The sequence below is a fragment of the Poromitra crassiceps genome (assembly GCF_964638095.1).
Source record: "Poromitra crassiceps genome assembly, chromosome: 5".
Lineage (NCBI taxonomy): Eukaryota > Metazoa > Chordata > Actinopteri > Beryciformes > Melamphaidae > Poromitra > Poromitra crassiceps.
In genome coordinates this window covers 30,730,731-30,748,230 of record NC_139642.1, presented here as the reverse complement: position 1 = coordinate 30,748,230, position 17,500 = coordinate 30,730,731, and the positions used below count along the sequence as shown (strand labels likewise).

The following is a 17,500-nucleotide window of genomic DNA, read 5'->3' as shown; positions in this document are numbered from 1 at the left end:
TCTCTCTCTCTCTCTCTCTCTCTCTCTCACACACACACACACACACACACACACACACACACACACACACACACACACACACACACACACACACACACACACACACACACACACACACACACACAGTATACAGAAGAAGGTATTACAATTATAGTATTATAAATGGGAGGCCCAGTGACTTTGATCACACCCTCTGTGTGAGTGTGTGTGTGTGTTCTAATTGTTCTGTATCTTCTATTCGTCCACAATATGACACAATAATCATTCATACTCTACAGTGTCTGTAGTACAACTTTAATCAGTGTGAACACATTTTAAAATGGTTTACCCCCCCCCCCCTTTATAGATATTGTGGGAAAATATTCCCTCGTTCTGCCAACCTGACCCGCCACCTCAGGACTCATACAGGAGAACAACCATATAGGTAAGACTATTTCTACAAGTCTGAAGACCTGTGTGTGTGCGTGCGCGTGCGCGTGTGCGTGTGCGCGGCATCGGTTAGTCACTGTCGCTGTTATGTGGGAACAGCCAGTTGAAGAGGAGCATATCAGCTGGGTGTCATCTGCCCCTCTCTCTTCCTCCAGCAGCATCTCTCCAGTGATCAGTTTCACTGTATGCAGAATAACAAATACAGGCGCTCTTTATCTCAGCATTGTTTGACTGTGAAGAGTCAGATCCGAAAAATGAAAATGACTATCCACAAGCATGAGCGAATGCAGTGAGCGCACTTTCACACAGCAGACAGACAGAGAGACAGACAGATGCAGCTCATTTGTTAACAGCCCTTGGGTGTTTTCACATGGAATTATTGTCCACAGTTAGAACAGAGCTTATGTATGTTTTCCTATGCTGTAAAAGCCTGGAACAATTATCCTACTGCTAAATAATTTGCCAGATGAAAAATGGTGTCCGTCGCCTGGGTAACAGGAAGAGGAGGTTTGAAGTTTTTTGGTAAGGAGCAGAGGGGAGGAAATGAGGGGAGTTGAGGAGAGGAGAGGAGATGAGAAGGGAAGAGAGATGAGGAGAGGGGAGGGGGAGGAGGAGAGGGGAAGAGAGGAGAGACGAGGAGAGGGGAGGAGAAGGGAGGAGAGGGGAAGAGAGGAGAGATGAGGAGAGGGGAGGAGGAGAGGAGATGATGAGAAGGGAGGAGAGGGGGTGAGGAGAGGGGAGGAAGTTTGGTGAAAAATTGGGGTGATGAGGAGCGCAGGCAGCTGTCCAGGCCCGGCAGCTGTGGCCATTCCTCTTGTGTGCATGAGGCCAGACTGGAGCTGATCTGGGAGCCCGCTGGCTACTTGCCGACCCGAGTGCAGCTTGCCAAATTAACAGGTTATCAGAAGATTAAAAGTTTTCCTTTCTTCATTTTTTTTTTTTTTCTGAAACCATAGACATAGTTGGCACATAAGGAAATAAGATGTGAAAAGCTTCTCAGCGGTATTGCTACATGGGAAACTGAGAGAGTGGAGCGTGGTGTAGCTATTACCAAAGTCCCTTCCTTCTTGCTCTGAGTCTATGCTGCATCATTAGGATTTGCTAGTTGCTGCTGCTGGGGTTGAAGTAGCAGTGCATCAGCATGGTGCGTGGATCTTACACAGTGACTACATCTGTATCATGGTGCGTAAGCGGCTAGTGCTGCCTGGCCCTGTAGTAACCAAGGTAGTGGAATCTTGGCCCAAAGCTGGGAGGAGGCCTGCTGACCACGGGGGAGAGGCAGAGACAGCCACAGGCCTCTGCTGCCCCGCTCTGATAGACTGCACTCCACACGCTGGCATGCCATTAAAGATCGCCGCTGTTTATTGTAATTTTTTGTGGAGATAACCAGGGGGTTCCTGAGGGACAGCCAATCGAGCGAGCTAATTCCAGCAGAAGAAAAGATGTAATCTTCTCGTATAATTTTGCATGAAGAAACTTGGCAGGAGCGTCTAATTTTGCAGGGCTAGAACCAAATCTGTTGCGTGCTTATTTTGTGAGCGAAGAATGCAATTTTATTGCGCTGGCCGGAGATAAGAGGCAGCGCCGTTTCACCTTGAACAAGCTCCTCCATCATGTCTGGGACTGTGGGACGGCGAGAGGGGATGTGTGTGTGTGTGTGTGTGTGTCTGTGTGTGTGTGTGTGTGTGTGTGTGTGTGTGTGTGTGTGTGTGTGTGCGCGTAAGTGCGTGCGTGTGCGCGTGTGTGTGTGTGTGCACGTGTGTCCCACATTATGTATCCCATTATGTTTCCCGCTGAACAAATCACATGTCTCTGATTCATTACGTGGTACAGTGCTACTAATGACTAGCAGCTTGTGTGTTTTGTCTGTTTGTGAAACTTTCCCCTCGATGATGATGTTCTGCTGAAGTGAAAGGTAAATTGTCTCTCCTCCTCCTCCTGCAGGTGTAAGTACTGTGACCGCTCCTTCAGCATCTCCTCCAACCTGCAGCGTCACATCCGCAACATCCACAACAAGGAGAAGCCCTTCAAGTGCCACCTGTGTGACCGCTGCTTCGGCCAGCAGACCAACCTGGACCGCCACCTCAAGAAGCACGAGAACGGCAACCTCTCAGGTGCCTTTCATCACAGTTTCTGAGCTTGGATTGACCTTATTGTTTAGATTGGGTAGTGTAGAGGTAAAAGCACTCGCCTCTCACCTCAGATACACGGGTTCAATTCATGGCAGCGGTACCTCCGGCTTGGTCAGACGTTCCTACAGACACAAATTGGCCGTGTCTGCGGGTGGGAAGACAGCGGGGTATGAGGCCCGGTCGCTGCACTTGTGCTTCCTCTGGTCGGTCGGGGAGCCTGTTCAGAAGGGAACTAGCTCCCCGACACACACGGGGGAATTGGCTAAGTACAATTGGGGAGAACATGGGAGAAAAGAAATATGAAAATATGGATGGAATGACGATGCTATGATGACAGAACCTACAGTATTTTCTCTCTGCATAATGTCTCAGAATGATAAAAGCACTAGTCCAGAGAGAGCTGCTTTACCAGCTATTAAACGTTCTGTATTTGCCAGCAGAAAACTCACACTACACTGAATTGCATTTGTAAATCCTCCTCCTCCATAACATCAAACATAATTTACACATGGCCAGAGACTATTTGAGAAGCTGAGAAATTAAATGGAATAAATCTTCCGGTTCTGCAAACAACACAAAATATCCTCTGACTTTGCTGCTTTTGGCAGCGGCACAAATCACAGCTGATTGGTTTGATAGTTTGCATCGCTCTGACTCTGAATCAGCAGAACGAGCGGTGACACCTGGCTAGCAGCCTGCTAAGCGTCCGCGCAGGAGGCTTCCACTTAATCAGACACCATGTTCACTCTATTAAGAATCAAATCAATTATCTCACGCGCTCAGGGAGCTGCAGCGTCATGAAAAATGTCCTCCGTCCGCGACAGTCTGAGTATGAATGAGTCTCTCTCTCTATAGATCACAATGCACCGACATGTTGTGCTAATGACAGTAGATGGGACATTTTTGCAACAGTTACAGTATGTGGCAGAAGCTTGTTTATCTTTCTTTTTTGTGTGCGCCACAGAACCTTCAGTGGCGGACAGGCTGAGTGCTAAAGACATGCTCAGTGTTCAGTTAAACCCCCCTCCATTCCATTGTAACAATGAGACAAGTGTTGGTAGTTGGTAGTTTGTAGGTGTTTTGGGGTATCGCGGTGGCCCTAATGCGTGTATTGTCAAAATTGATTCTGGATCAAGACTAAAGTGTAAACACCATGAAAGTCTTTGAAAACATAATTGTCCTGTTTTGTCTTCCTGCAGGCACGGCAATGTCTTCCCCGCGCTCTGAGCTGGACAGTGGCAGCGCCATCTTGGAGGACAAAGAGGACTCCTATTTCAATGAAATACGCAATTTTATCAGCAACACATCCCAGAACCAGACGTCCCCTGACCCCTCTGAGGAAGGGTAAGCATAGCTGAGGCCTTCTCTGTCTGTTTTTCTCCAAACAGATCCCACAGAGCTGCAGCTAAACAAGAGGATGATTATAGACAAAGAACGCTGAACGCAGTTTCTCACCGCTTCTCAACATGCCAGATCGCCACAGCAGGGACCAGTGAGGCTTATCAAGGCCAGGGCCTGCTCAAAACATCTCAAATATGGAATCCAATCAGCATTTATTCATTTGAATCAATATCTGCATTTTATTTTGAGGAAAAATTAAGTCTTTCCCAAATAAATTATGAAAGATTCCTGCATATCGAACCCTTGCAAAAAAAATTGTTTTGAGAAGACTGTCGGGTGTACAGTACAAAGGAGTCTAGTAGAGTTGAGTGGGCGTGACTAATGAGTCAGCTGTTATTAGCACAGTTTAGCAGTGGAAAGCGGGCTTGTGTCAGTGATTGCCGCTTATTGCCGGGGCATTTCCATACCACCCAGCCAGCCTTCGTTCATGATCACATGACTTGGAGGTTTGGGCTAGAGGCTAATCATCCGTGATGACATTCAGGATAATCACAGCGCAGGAGAGATCTTCCTAACTTGTTGCCTCTCGGCCCACACGTACGCACACAAGAGATCTGCGCACGACGTGCAATTATGTCTGAGGATTATGCAAATAAATTGTGGGGGCTGCGATGGGGTCGGGTAGCAGTTTAGAGGTCTGCTCAGGTCTCTGCGTTTGTTTTTACGTGCCTGAGTTTGGTTTGATCACAGGGGCAGATTGTACGGCCAGATAGAGATCTCCCAGACTGCTCTGTGATTGTGTAGCGGGGCCTGTGAGAGCGCGGCCAGGCGGAGTGTCAGAGGGCCGGGGAGGGGAGCGTGGGGGTGTGGAGGGGAGCGTGGGGGGGGGGGGGGGGGGGCGCCACATCTGGAACCAACATGTCCGCCGGCAGGAAGAGGGTAGAGGGGGTGGGGTCAAAGGGTCGGCCCGTGTTTCCTTTCAAAGTGCTGCGCTCCTGACTACTTCTGATAGATACTTTATCCCCAGCAAATTACCACGTTTGAAAGCGTAATTAGCGAATCTGTTTTCTTAATCAGAGCGCTCTCTCTCTCCTCTCCCGGTGCTCGCCGCTCTCTGCGGCGCCGCCATCTCCGCACGGCACGAACAGCACCTCACCGGCCCGGAGCGCCCCCTCCCACGGGGAGCTTTTTAAACGCCGTCCAAACCGCACGAGTATCAGCTGCTGATAAACCAGCACAGATTATAGGCAGATTCTGCATTGTGCGAAAAATATGGACCGCAATCATGCCTCCTGTGTTTCTCTTCTCGAGTCATTACAAGCTTAAAGTACATCCCTTTTCAGACGCATCACATCCTGTTTGTCAGCATCCTGCCATCTATGGGGCGATTTGTTCGATGTGTTTGGAACTCTCCCCATCTATCTATCTATCATCTTCCCCCTGTCCATTTCTCTCTCCCCATCCCCGGACCCTTTTGTGCGAGAAATGGCATTTTTGGGAGCTGACGAAAGACGTCCCCGAGTGTAATTAGTGAATCAGTCTTAATGTGGTTCCAGATGATTTACCAAGTGGTGGTTTCCTGTGGCGCTGAGACAGTGGTGCACATTAAGGCCCGGGCAGTTTGGATAGCTGGTCCCGTCTCCCTCCACAGGGACAGAGGAATGGGCCGCTTGGCAACGCTCTCATAACTCTCCCACCAAATGGGGCTGTCAGCTAAATATTTTGCCTATTAGATGAATAGGAGATAGTAGGGAAAATAAACAAGTAGAGAGGCAGAGCACTCCGGCTAAGTGCTGCAACCATCAGCCCAGCACTGCCGTGCCCAGAGGGGCCCAGGCCCAGCTGCCATGTCCTGCTTCAGATCCATCTCTCTCTGTTTCTCTGTGTCTCTCTCTCTTCTCTCTCTCTCTCTCTCTCTCTCTCTATTGTTATAGTCGAGGGAAAGAGGAGATTCTCATAAGAACATACAGGAAAAGAAAGCAAAAACAAAAACGCATGAGCACATTCCAGCTGAAGGTTTAAATAGGGGAATCCACTACTTGTACTTGCCAAGTGTTATTTTTTTTTTTCATTCCATTGTTTTCCCCTCATTACGTAATCATTTAACAACAGGCATTTAAAGGATTTGCCCTTACTATTTTAATGGTATTTATTTAGGATTACTGGGAGATTCTTTTTTTTACAATTTAAATAAAAGTTGCTAGGCAATTTAATTGTTTTCTCTCACGCTCTTCTTGGGGATGTGTTTATGAATTACACAAGTCAGCAACAATTGTCAGTTGTTCCTCCTTAAAACCCCCCATTCAGTCAGTATCATTGATGACATGGTGCTCCTGCTCTGCAGGTTGAATGGCGGTCCATTCGAAGAGGAGAAGCCGCTGATGAGCAGCCGTGCGTCACGTGACCTAGAGGATGAGGAAGGGGAGGAGCTTGGTGCTGATGAAGAAGAAGGGGAGGAGCCTAGCGACACTCCTGGGAAAGCAGAAGGCGAAGAAGTGCTTCCCAGCAATCTCCATGATGACATCATGCAAGACCAAATGGACTTTAATGGGCCGAACGACTTGGACCTCAACTGCAAAACCTCTCCAAGGAGGTAAGTTCAATATGGCACGAGCTACCGAAATATTCTCCCATTCTTAGCAGTGCTGTCAAAACCAGGGAAATGACCTTATTTTCATTCTCTGCCTTCATCTCCAGGTATGAGGATGAGGAGGAGCAGAGCGGCTACTCAGCCCTGGATCATATTCGCCACTTTTCAGACATGCGCAAGATGGAGGAGAGCGAGCTAAGTGATGGAGAGGAGGACGGACGATCTTTTGACTCCCCCACTCTGACTGAGGAGGTCAAACAGCCACTCTATAGGAAATCCAAGTCCCAGGTAACATTGTCGCAAAAATATTTTTATTTTTTGCGTGTGAGAGAGAGAGAGAGGGGGGGAAGGGGAGTTTGTATGTATTTTCATACGTACTAGTAGACCCGTGGGAGTTAGACCCCCCCCTGGGAGTTAGACCTCCCCTGGTCTGGAACACAGGGGTCTCCAAAGCCTCCAGGGCACACTCAAATAAATCACTGAGGATATCACTTATGTATAGAATTGGTGATGTCACCAGGGATGTCACTCGAGCACTCAATGATGATGTCATCAGTGTGTGTGTGTGTGTGTTCATTATGTATGCACATATATGTAAATAGTATTTACATGGAAGCATGGTGTTTAAATGTAACCCATCTCTCCTCTCCCACAGGCTTATGCCATGATGTTGTCTCTGGCTGACAAGGACTCTCTCCACCCAGCCTCCCACACTCCGGCCACCATGTGGCACAGTCTGGCACGCGCCGCTGCCGAATCCAGTGCCATCCAGTCCCTTAGCCACGTATGATGACACCCCTCTGCCCTGCCCCCTTTCACCTCTCACTCCCCCCCAACCCTGACCTATGGCACTGGGAGCCCATTGTGGGCCCGTCGGCGGGGCCCCTGGCCCTCTGCCCCTGACCGTCCACAGACTGACTGCTGAGCAGAACCACGGCCCATCTGACTGCTGAGCGGAACGCCTTATACACAAAGCAGGGTCACTGTCCCAGCGAAACCCAGCCAAGCCCCAGCCCAAAAAAACTCAACAGATGTAGAGCAAAATGTCCCTCTGTGACCTTAAAATTGATTAATTACATTAACGTCCACCAAGTTGATAGCGATGATGATGATGATGATTATGGTGAAAATAATAATGCTAAAGTAATAATAGCTGTATTTATTCTGCTGAATTTCTATGTTTTGCACAGCAACGGCAGCTGGTGGACAGGGAAGATGGATGTGCTGATGATGTCTCATTGCTAGATTGCATATTGCCCAGCAGCACATAGGAAGCGAGAAGAACATTTCAAGCTGAGATGATCGGTTGTGTCTCCAAGACAGCCGGCCTCAGCCTCGTATGTTTCACCGTGTGTAAAGTAGAAAGCCCCCTCTCTGTCAGTCTCTCTCATTTTGACGAGGAATATCTTTGAAACGTGTTACAAGGATTCCCCTTTAACCCCTGGAGACACGCAGGTGTTTCTCATAAAACACGTACTTGATGATAAAAGTGAAGGGTGGGGTTCACTAGCAACCGTGGGTTCCAATGAAAACCCTCTCTCTCCATGTAAGGACAGCACTAGCAGCGCTGCGATGAGAAGATCACTGATGTTTGAAGTCACTGAAGAACAAAAGAGAAACAGTCATTGTTAAACTGAAATCAGGCCAGTCTCCCATCTGCGTGTGTCTGCACAATCATAGCACTGTACACAAGTGTCTACCAACTGTTCTCATGCACTCACTCCATCCTGCCCGCCTGCGCTATCTGTGAAAGGATATAAATAGATTGTCTTTTTAGTGGAAGAAAAGAAAACACAATGTTGTTTTTTTTGACTGAGATAAGTAGCGAGTGCTGAAGTTAATTGTTGTTCTGTAAAGGGCATATGTCTTTTCAAAACCCTTGAACCCATCCTAGTCAGCCAACAATACCACTAAATAGCCTGAATGCTAGTCGTTAGCTACTCCATGCTCGTGTGTCTTTCATTTTTAGACAATCATGATTTTTGTTTTCATTTTTTTGGTTGGTGATGTTGTTATTTGCTGTTGTATGTTGAGAATTGTATTTATTTCTTGGCAAACTTGTAGTTTGTTTACTGAATAGCACTGCTCTCAGCCTGGGTGAAGGGCAGATTCCTCACCGGGCCTATCCCAGAGTTCAATGGGGTTTGTAGATGACATTCGAGTGCCGGATAGTATTAAACATACCATTCACTCCTTCTTCTTCTAATGAAACCGGTGGACGAATAGATATTACTTAGGGTTTTTTGTTTTCTATGACAATTTAATGATTCAATTGTAAAAAATGAAAAACATTATAAAGAATGAAATAATGAAAAAAAAAGCCAGGTATAATTTCTTCATAAGCGCATGATTGGTCTGATAAGATCTGTATCTGACATTTTTCTACGGTTGTCTGCAAGCTTGTGTGACGTTGGGTTCATGTTAATCCCTTGTGCCAAACCTATGATAAATAACAGATTACTTTCAGTTATCCTCCCGTTTTGAGGGACCAGATTGTTTTGTTTGTTTTTTGTTTGTTTTTGTCGTTGTTTGTTTATAATCGATTTTAAAAAGTAATCAGCAAGTTGAGGTACTTTGTTTTAATGCTTTCTACAATGTAACTGTTATGCATTTCAATTCAATACTGTGGGAGGAGCAACTAAGAAATAAAGGACTACAATGTGGATTGAGACGTCTTCCTTTCCCTCTAACATCTGAGTCGCCCCCCGCTGTCTCCCCTCTCCCCTCCGCAGAGCCCCCTGCTGGCCGCCCATCATCTTGGCCCCGAGCAGCGCTCTCTCTCTCTACGCAGGCAGGGCCTTGAGTCAGAGAGCCACCTGCCTCTTTCTTCTGGCGCTCCCATGGCCTCCAAGAGGGAGCGAGAGGCTGAACTCTGCTCCTCCTTTCTCTCCGGGCCTTGGCACGCACAGAGACAGAGAAAGAGAGGGCTGCAGAGGGCTTGAATGTGGTAGTGGGAGCGGAGGCAGGAATGTGTCCTCTTTATTTGTGTCCGTTTGTGGGCCATGATGGATGAGGTGGGTAGATGTGATGACCTGGCTCATCGCTCAAACGCTCAATAAGAGTCCCATCCTGCAGCCGCACAGCACCCCCCCCCCCCCCTCTCTGTCACTGCTGCCAGCCGACGTGGGCGGACATTGTGGCTAGGGGAGGGGGTGTTGGAGGTTCAGCAGCTCCATTGTCCAGTGAGTGGCTGGAGGGTTTTTGGTAGGGGAGGGGCTGGTTGGAGAATTGGGCATGACAGTGGAGATGGCTGCCGCTGACACTCCACGTTTACAGTGCTCTTGGCACCCTAATGGATGGGCTGTTTTCTTAGGGCCTGTCGTCAGCCCTCGGGGCTCCGCGGGGCGTCCAGCTTTGATGAGGTCACAGTGGGTCAGGCTGTGTTGATGAGGTCAGCGTGGGTCGTCCAGCTTTGATGAGGTCAGCTGCAGTGGTGGTGGTGGTGGTGGAGGTGGTGCAGGCCAGGGGCCATAATGGAGTAGCGGTGATAAGGGTCTTGAGTAAGGGTTTTTGCCACCTGTATTATCGTACACTCATTTCACTTACTAATGTAAGTCTCAGTTAAGTGGATTTAATGACGTGAGTTGACCAGCAGTCCTACATCATCAGCACCTCTACTTTAAGAAGATTTGTGAGAGCATGTCCAGGGCCCAGGTTCCTCAGTCAGTGGGGTTAGATGGTGAAGATGCTATCGAGAAACCCTGTCAAGAAAGTGCTGAGAGGACACATCCGTTTTTATAGCTTAGATCATCTTGTTGCATTTTTATTTTATTTTAATTGAAACAAATACAGTGGTAGCTATTGTAAAAGTCTTCACACCCTGCATTGGTGCAGCAGGATTCCCCTTCCCTCAAAAGATCCTTTTGCAGGTATAACAAATAGTAGCAGCAGTGTAACGAGCATGTAAAAAGGGTGAATTCTACCTTGCCTGCATCTGTAATATGAGCTTAGTGCTAAGACGTTTAACTTGGGCTAGCATCTTCGGCTACCAGCGGGACAATGGCACTATACCCCCCCTAAGCCACACCTCCAGTGAACACGCTGGAATTTAAATTGCCCATGTAATTACATCACCTACATAAAGAACTTCCCCAGACAAAAGTCCAAAGGCATCGGCTTTTGAAATAGTGCCAAAATATGATGAATAGAAAGCAGTGTGTATGAGCGTCAGTGTGTGTGGGCAGTGCAGTGGGGTGAGGAGGGCGCCCGGGTGAGCTCATTGTGTGTGGGCACTGCAGTGCAGTGGGGTGAGGAGGGCGCCCGGCCGGGTGAGTTTGGCAGCTCAACATTGAACTCCTGTGCCTCTTGCATTTGATCAACGTTGATTAGCACATGCCAATGTCACCCGTGTATCCTCTCTCACTTAATCAACACGCAGGACGAGTTATTACCATCATTAACCCACTGCTTCACATAAAGGACTCAGTGTGTATTAGAGTGAGGCTGGCAGGGTGTGTGTGTGTGTGTGTGTGTGTGTGTGTGTGTGTGTGTGTGTGTGTGTGTGTATTTAAAGTGTCAAGCAGGTTGGACAGTATAGTGTGGATTAGTCAATGCAATCTGTTTTAGTCAAATGCAGTATATGTTTGTGTGTGCACGCGCCTCACACGCATGTGTGTCTGTGTTTGTCAAAGGGGCTGTATCCCCAGACCAGAGTCCCTACAGTGTGTGTGTGTGTGTGTGTGTGTGTGTGTGTGTGTGTGTGTGTGTGTGTGTGTGTGTGTGTGTGTGTGTGTGTGTGTATGTGTGTGTGTGTGTGTGTGGTTGGGTGGGCACACTGTGGGCAGCGCTCCTTGGGGCTTGGAGCCACTCAGCTAATGGGGCAGCTGGCACGGCCTCAGAATCCATCAGGCCTCATTATGACTCCCGTTCTGCCACCTCCTCTCTCTCTCTGTCTCTCTCTGTTTCTCTCTCCCTCTCTCTCTCTAGCTGTCTCTCTCTCTCTCTCTTTCTCTCTCTCTCTCTCTCCCTGTCTCTTTCCTCTCCTCTCTCCTTCTCTCCCTTCCTTTCCTCAGCCACCCTCCTCTCTCTCTCTCTCTCTCTCTCTCTCCCCTCTTAGCCTCGGCCACCCGTCCAGGCCGGCCCGCGTGGCGTGGAGCTGGATACATACATCACATCACGCCCCCAGAGAGGGAGCCATCGCAGCTGGCAGCTCTCACACTGATTGACTTGGCACTCGCGCCGCCTCAGATGCCAGGGGAAACATTTTGGAAGAGGGCGGCATGGATGGTGTGGGAGTGCAGCCTACGAGCAAGGGTGGAGGGGGTTAGTATGGAATGTGTGTGTGTGTGTGTGTGTGTGTGTGTGTGTGTGTGTGTGTGTGTGTGTGTGTGTGTGTGTGTGTGAGAGAGAGAGAGAGAGAGAGAGGGGGGGGGGGGGGTCCACAAATCATCACATCAAGTTTTTGTTGTGTTTACAATAATGGTAGCACCTCCTCTGGCCGTGTTTAGGGGTGGAGCAGAGCCAGTGATTACAGGCCAGTCTGACTGCAGCCCCTCTCCTCTCGTCTCTCCCCTCCTTTCCACTCCTCTCCTCTCCTCCGCCTCCTCTCCTCCCCCTCTCTCCTCTCCTCTCCTCTCCTCCCCCTCTTCTCCACCCCTCTCCTGCACTATCTTCTCCTCTGCTCTTTCCCCAGCCCTGTCCTCTCCCTCTTAGAAAGCAGCAAAGCTTAAGACTTGCGGTTTCATTACACTATTTGTTTTTTCCCCTCTGGGCCACGGGTCATTAGTGTTATTGATGGGCACTCAGCACAGTCGTAGTGAACAGAACAGAACAGAACAGACCAGACCAGAGCAGCCGTGCACATGGTTTTAATATGACGAGTCTAATCAGGCCAGGCGTGGTGGCAGAACCACTTGGAGCTTGTTATTGAAATCCTCTCATTCTTTGTTCACGGTGTAGATGAGAAAGTAGCTAAACACAGGCCAATACCCATGGCACCGTGGTCCTGGGTACTGGGGCCGGTTAAGGGTTCTGGTAACACTGGGGCCACGGCACCTATGGCGCTGCCCGACAATTTGGATAAATATGATTTGACATAGTGTTAATCATATTACACTGAGATATTCATTCATGTGTATTCATCCCACTTAGAGAGTCAAGTTCAGAGGATCTTAACTTATAGGCATGCAGTCACAACCATGCTCTTCTCCATACCGAGCGCCATCCAGTGGTGGAAATATTAATGTACACCTACCTACAACCACTTCAACTTGAACAGATTTCACCCATTAAAAACAGGTTTGTTTCACAATTCCGGTTTCTAATTTGAGTAGGTAGAACCAGCAATAAAAGATAATTCTACTGGAACACACACACACACACACACACACACACACACACACACACACACACACACACACACACACACACACAGACTCATTTTGTCGAGCCTCACACTTGCATGCAGTTTGACTCGTAGGCAGATCCAAACAGAAGATGGCCTCTGTACACTGCTCAGATTGTTGAAAGTCAGAGTGTGGGAGAGTTGCTAGATACCCATCTTTTTGCAGCCTGGACATTTAACATTTATTTTTCCAGTCAGCAACCAAACAAATGGCGCAAGACGCGTTGAAATGACTTTCCCCCCCTCGCCCTTTTATCTGAGCCGACAGCTTTGTCAGTTGGAGTTCAAACCCCAGCGGCCTTCTGGGAGATCTACTCCAGCACAGCGGGGACATAGCTACGGCACTGAAGTGATAGAATCGCCTTGCAGAGAGTAGCCTATGCTTAATTACAGCAAAAAAGTACCCCAGATGCGATCTTACCTTGTAACGGGCTATTTCACCGCAAGTTTCCTGCCCCCACTCTCTCTCTCTCTCTCACTCCTGATAAGCCAGCCTGCATGCTTCCTTCAACACTGGGCCCAGTTTCCCCAAAAGCTTTTCTGCACAAAGACCATCTTTGTTCCTCGACTTGTAGTAATGAAACAAAAATGGTTTCCTCAAGTGCTATAGATTGCTTGGGAAACTCAAGCCTAGCCTGACTCAGCTCATCGCAGGCCGGGCCAGCAGATCAGCAGATACCACAGTGGTTCTGAGTCACTGTGCTGCGTTGTGTTGTGAGGTACCTGGAGGTATGATACTACAGTGGTTCTGAGTCACTGTGCTGTGTTGTGAAGGTACCTGGAGGTGCTGGATCCAGGGATCAAGAGCATGACTCGGCACAGAGAGCCATAAGCTATCTTGTTCTATGCTCTCGTGTTGTTCTGTGCCAAAGTGCCCTATGCTGTAATTTGTTGTGTTGGGTCTGGTTTCCCAAGAGCATCTCAGCGTGAAGAATATCTTTGCAGTGTGGTTTTTTTTATATATATTTTATAAGCCCCCCCCTATATCACGCATCTACATTATATCCAGCATTTTACAAATCCTCCTGGAGGTGGAGCATCAGCAGCACGGCATCAGCACAGTGACCATACAGGTTTGGCTTCCGTGAGATGATCACAAGATCATCTTGTCATTTAGGTGTGTCCGGGTTGCCAGGTCTGCGCCTGTGGTTGCCAGGTCTGGGCCTGTGGCGCTGCTCTCTGCTGTGGTACAGTGTGCTTTGTGTGGACGGCTGGCCACCCAGCGCTCAGTGGATGGATGGCCTCTCCGGGCCTGTTTGACTGGAAACAGGTGTGTGTCATCTGAAGATGAAGGCCGGCCCGATAAACATTATTGGAGAACATCTGCTGCTTGTCACAACACGGGGCGAGCCGGAGCGGCCCCCCCATCCATCAGCTTCACCGGGGGTGTGGGGGTGGGTGGGTGCGGGGGGCTCCGTCCTCCGCTGGCGGGCCCGTTCACCCATCACTCACCCTGGGGACGCTGGCTCTGTGGCGGCTGGGGCCACGCTCGGTCCAGGCACCTGCGCCACGCTGGACCACCGGCGCCTTTGGCCCGTAGTGGAGAAAAACGCTCCAGCGCACTTGAGAAATGCCTCAGGGACGCCATTCTCTCGCTAACACCCCGAGAACAACCAGGCAAGCACGCGCACGTACACACCTTCCCCCCGATCACCACCCATACACACCGCTGTTACGCTCAGCTTAACCCACCCACTTTAGACAGGTGTCAGGGAGGTAGCCATGGCCTCAATGCTTGACCCTCCACTGGCTGATGAGAGAGGAGCCTGGGCTCCCTGGCGGTACCCAACCCCACACACACACACACACACACACACACACACACTCAACCCCCCATAGCTCTCTGTGACAGCTGGAACCTCTCTCCTCCTCCTTCTTACACCTCCACACCTCACTGCTACCCCCCCCCCCCCCCTCCTACCACCACCTCCCCTCTCAGGGATCACAGGACCCAATACCATGCAACACCGCTTTCAAAGCACACACACTTCAAGTTTTGTTGGCTGGATTTCCACAGGAACAAAAAAATAAATAACATTAAAAAAAATTAAAACCCAGATATGTAACCCAGAAATGTTTTGTATTTGTTGGTGTTTATCCTGCATGGTTAGTCTGCAATCATATAAGCAGACTTGGGTCATATGTGTAGTTAGAATCAGATGTTGTTTTCTTCATTTCTGTCCAAACACAGCCACAAACATTATGGTTCGAAAACAAGACAGACCGGAACATACAGTACAAATGGAATTTATCAAATCTATACAACCAAAATGCATCAAAATAGCACCATTGACATCAGGCAGTGAGTACAGTAGGTTATGAATGATATAATTGGTATTGACCTGAGATAAAATACAAATATGATTTAAAAACAATCAAACAAACAAACACTCTTATTTACATCAAATATACATGTGTGGTAAATGATAGCAGTAGTGTTATGAGACTTGTAATCTTAACTTGCAGTAAAAAGAAAAGGTCTATTATAGAAAGATCAATAGAAATGTACACAAGTACTGTAGAAATATGTCAACATCTATGCCATCATTTATAAAAATTCTAAACTTGATATGACAAAGTGTCCAACTCTATTCCAGCTGCTGACTTCATGCGCACACATCTGAAGATGTGCCACACATGCAGGATTTGCCTAGAGTATTTTGTGACCAGCACACTGCACTGCAACAGGAACAACCTTGATCAATGCCAATTAGCGGTAATTGAGAACGTTTGTAATGCAGGCGAATGAAGTGTGTTCATATCCACTCATCTATTGGGCAATTGATGGACAATTTATTGAAGGAAAATATCTACACAGTAATTCTCATTATATGAACAGTACGATTTTTTTTGTAAGATCACGGTGCAAATTAAATCGGAGTCTCACAGGTACACAGCGCTGAAGAAGCTGTGTGTGTGTGTGTGTGTGTGTGTGTGTGTGTGTGTGTGTGTGTGTGTGTGTGTGTGTGTGTGTGATATCATCTGTAAGCCATCCGACAACAACGATGAGCTTAGTGGTATTCTTTCAGGAAACGGCCCCCAGTAATGTTTCAAAACCAAACCCAAACATTTCAAAACAAAACATCTAACTATCTCAACATTTTCTGGGCAAGCAAACAAAAACACACATAAGAAACCAGTTAGTGACAAAATTAATATATCAAAGTGACTGAGACTTTCATTTGAGCAGTATTTCAATGCATTTGTAGGTAAATCAATTTCACAAATCGGATTCAAGTTCAAATCTGAAATCTGAGTATCTGGGTTAAAAACAAACAAACAAACAAACAAAATCTTCTGCTTCAACAATATGGCCCTTATATTGAGCCATATCTATGTAGCACACCTCTCTGTAGGCCCTAGGGCCCTGCATGCATGGATCTCTGCTGGTCCTGGTTTCTGAAAAGCATCACGCTACAATCGTGCTACAATCATCTTTGTCCAGAAGTTTTCAATGGAGCAAAGATTAACTTAGACAGCATACAACAAACATCAATGTGTCACCCACATATTTCTTATCCTATGTGTATACATTCAGCTATCACCGGACATATGCATGCATTCCATTATGTTAACCATCAAGTCATTTACATCTAATTTCCAAAGTGTCTTTGTTTGTAAAAGGCACATGTTTCAGAGGAATCAGCATTTCTGTTGTGCGTGTGGTCATGCACAAGTGGATGAGCCGAGCATGCCACTAACACTGCCAGGGCCGGGGGCGGGGCGGCTTCCAAACGTGTGTGCACTCATGGTAGCAGAGGGAGGAGTCTTATCCAACCGCCCTTGAGCAAAGAAACTGAACTCCTAACCGCTCATTCACTGTGAGTCGCTCTGGGTAAGAGCAGCAGCTAAACAACAGTAATGTCAATAATCAGAGAGAAAATGAACAGATCTCAACAAGCAATGGCCTTTGGTGTGTATTGCTAAGCAGCTTGTGTGAAACATATCCCCGTGTTTGATTGTCCTTCCAAGGCTCCCTTACATCCCAGGTCCACTGGTCGATTATCAAGAGCGCCCCGTCCCAGGTGGAGTACTGGGCTCTGTTTCTCAAAAGCATATGAATCACCTGACTTGTTTTGCAAGGTGATCTCAGTACGGCAACGCTTTAGGGGAACCAGGCGCCGTGCTTGAACGTTCAGTCTGGAGTGTGGGTCTCTACCTGGGTTCTGTGTTTTTGACGCCCGCTCTTCTCCTTCGCTGGGACAGAGAGGAGTTCAGGGGTGATGGGATCTGCTCTAGTAGCGCTGAAAAGGGAGGGGGGGGGGGGGGAAGCAAGAAGACATCAGCACTATTTTGAAAATGAAAAGCAAATGTTCTGGGGCTTTTTGGAAGAGAAGTAACTGGTACGTAGTCCCCCGTGAGCTTGGCTTTGAGGGGGGAAAGCGAAGACAGCCTGAAGCCTGGCTCCATGCTGGGTGCACATTAAAATAACTGTCAGAAGACAGGAGCAGCTATTGAGGCAGACAGGCAGACACACAGAGCGATGGGGCTCAGCCTCTCACACGTACTGACACACTATTTCTCTCAAGCTGCTTCGGCTTTACAGCCCACCACCGCCTTGGCTGTGTGTGTGTGTGTGTGTGTGTGTGTGTGTGTGTGTGTGTGTGTGTGTGTGTGTGTGTGTGTGTGTGTGTGTGTGTGTGTGTGTGTGTGTGTGTGTGTGTG

The 17,500-nt window shown here is 48.1% G+C and overlaps 2 protein-coding genes across 2 annotated transcripts in view; one reads left to right on the top strand and one right to left on the bottom strand.

The window, feature by feature from the left end:
- The window catches only part of mecom (MDS1 and EVI1 complex locus), a gene marked incomplete at its 5' end in the record, with an annotated part of 217,346 nt that extends 208,191 nt beyond the window's left edge, over positions 1 to 9,155 (top strand). Inside the window, 6 exons of the mRNA XM_083637173.1 lie at positions 347 to 424; positions 2,374 to 2,543; positions 3,761 to 3,905; positions 6,247 to 6,495; positions 6,600 to 6,780; positions 7,148 to 9,155. Coding sequence (XP_083493299.1) covers positions 347 to 424; positions 2,374 to 2,543; positions 3,761 to 3,905; positions 6,247 to 6,495; positions 6,600 to 6,780; positions 7,148 to 7,282 — 958 coding nt within the window. The 3' untranslated portion in view covers positions 7,283 to 9,155. The remainder of the gene's footprint in view (positions 1 to 346; positions 425 to 2,373; positions 2,544 to 3,760; positions 3,906 to 6,246; positions 6,496 to 6,599; positions 6,781 to 7,147) is intronic.
- Positions 9,156 to 9,855: 700 nt separating this feature from the next.
- Positions 9,856 to 17,500, bottom strand: part of egfem1 (EGF-like and EMI domain containing 1) — a gene marked incomplete at both ends in the record, with an annotated part of 92,890 nt that continues 85,245 nt past the window's right edge. Inside the window, 4 exons of the mRNA XM_083636617.1 lie at positions 9,856 to 10,009; positions 14,288 to 14,430; positions 16,818 to 16,875; positions 16,995 to 17,079. Coding sequence (XP_083492743.1) covers positions 9,856 to 10,009; positions 14,288 to 14,430; positions 16,818 to 16,875; positions 16,995 to 17,079 — 440 coding nt within the window. The remainder of the gene's footprint in view (positions 10,010 to 14,287; positions 14,431 to 16,817; positions 16,876 to 16,994; positions 17,080 to 17,500) is intronic.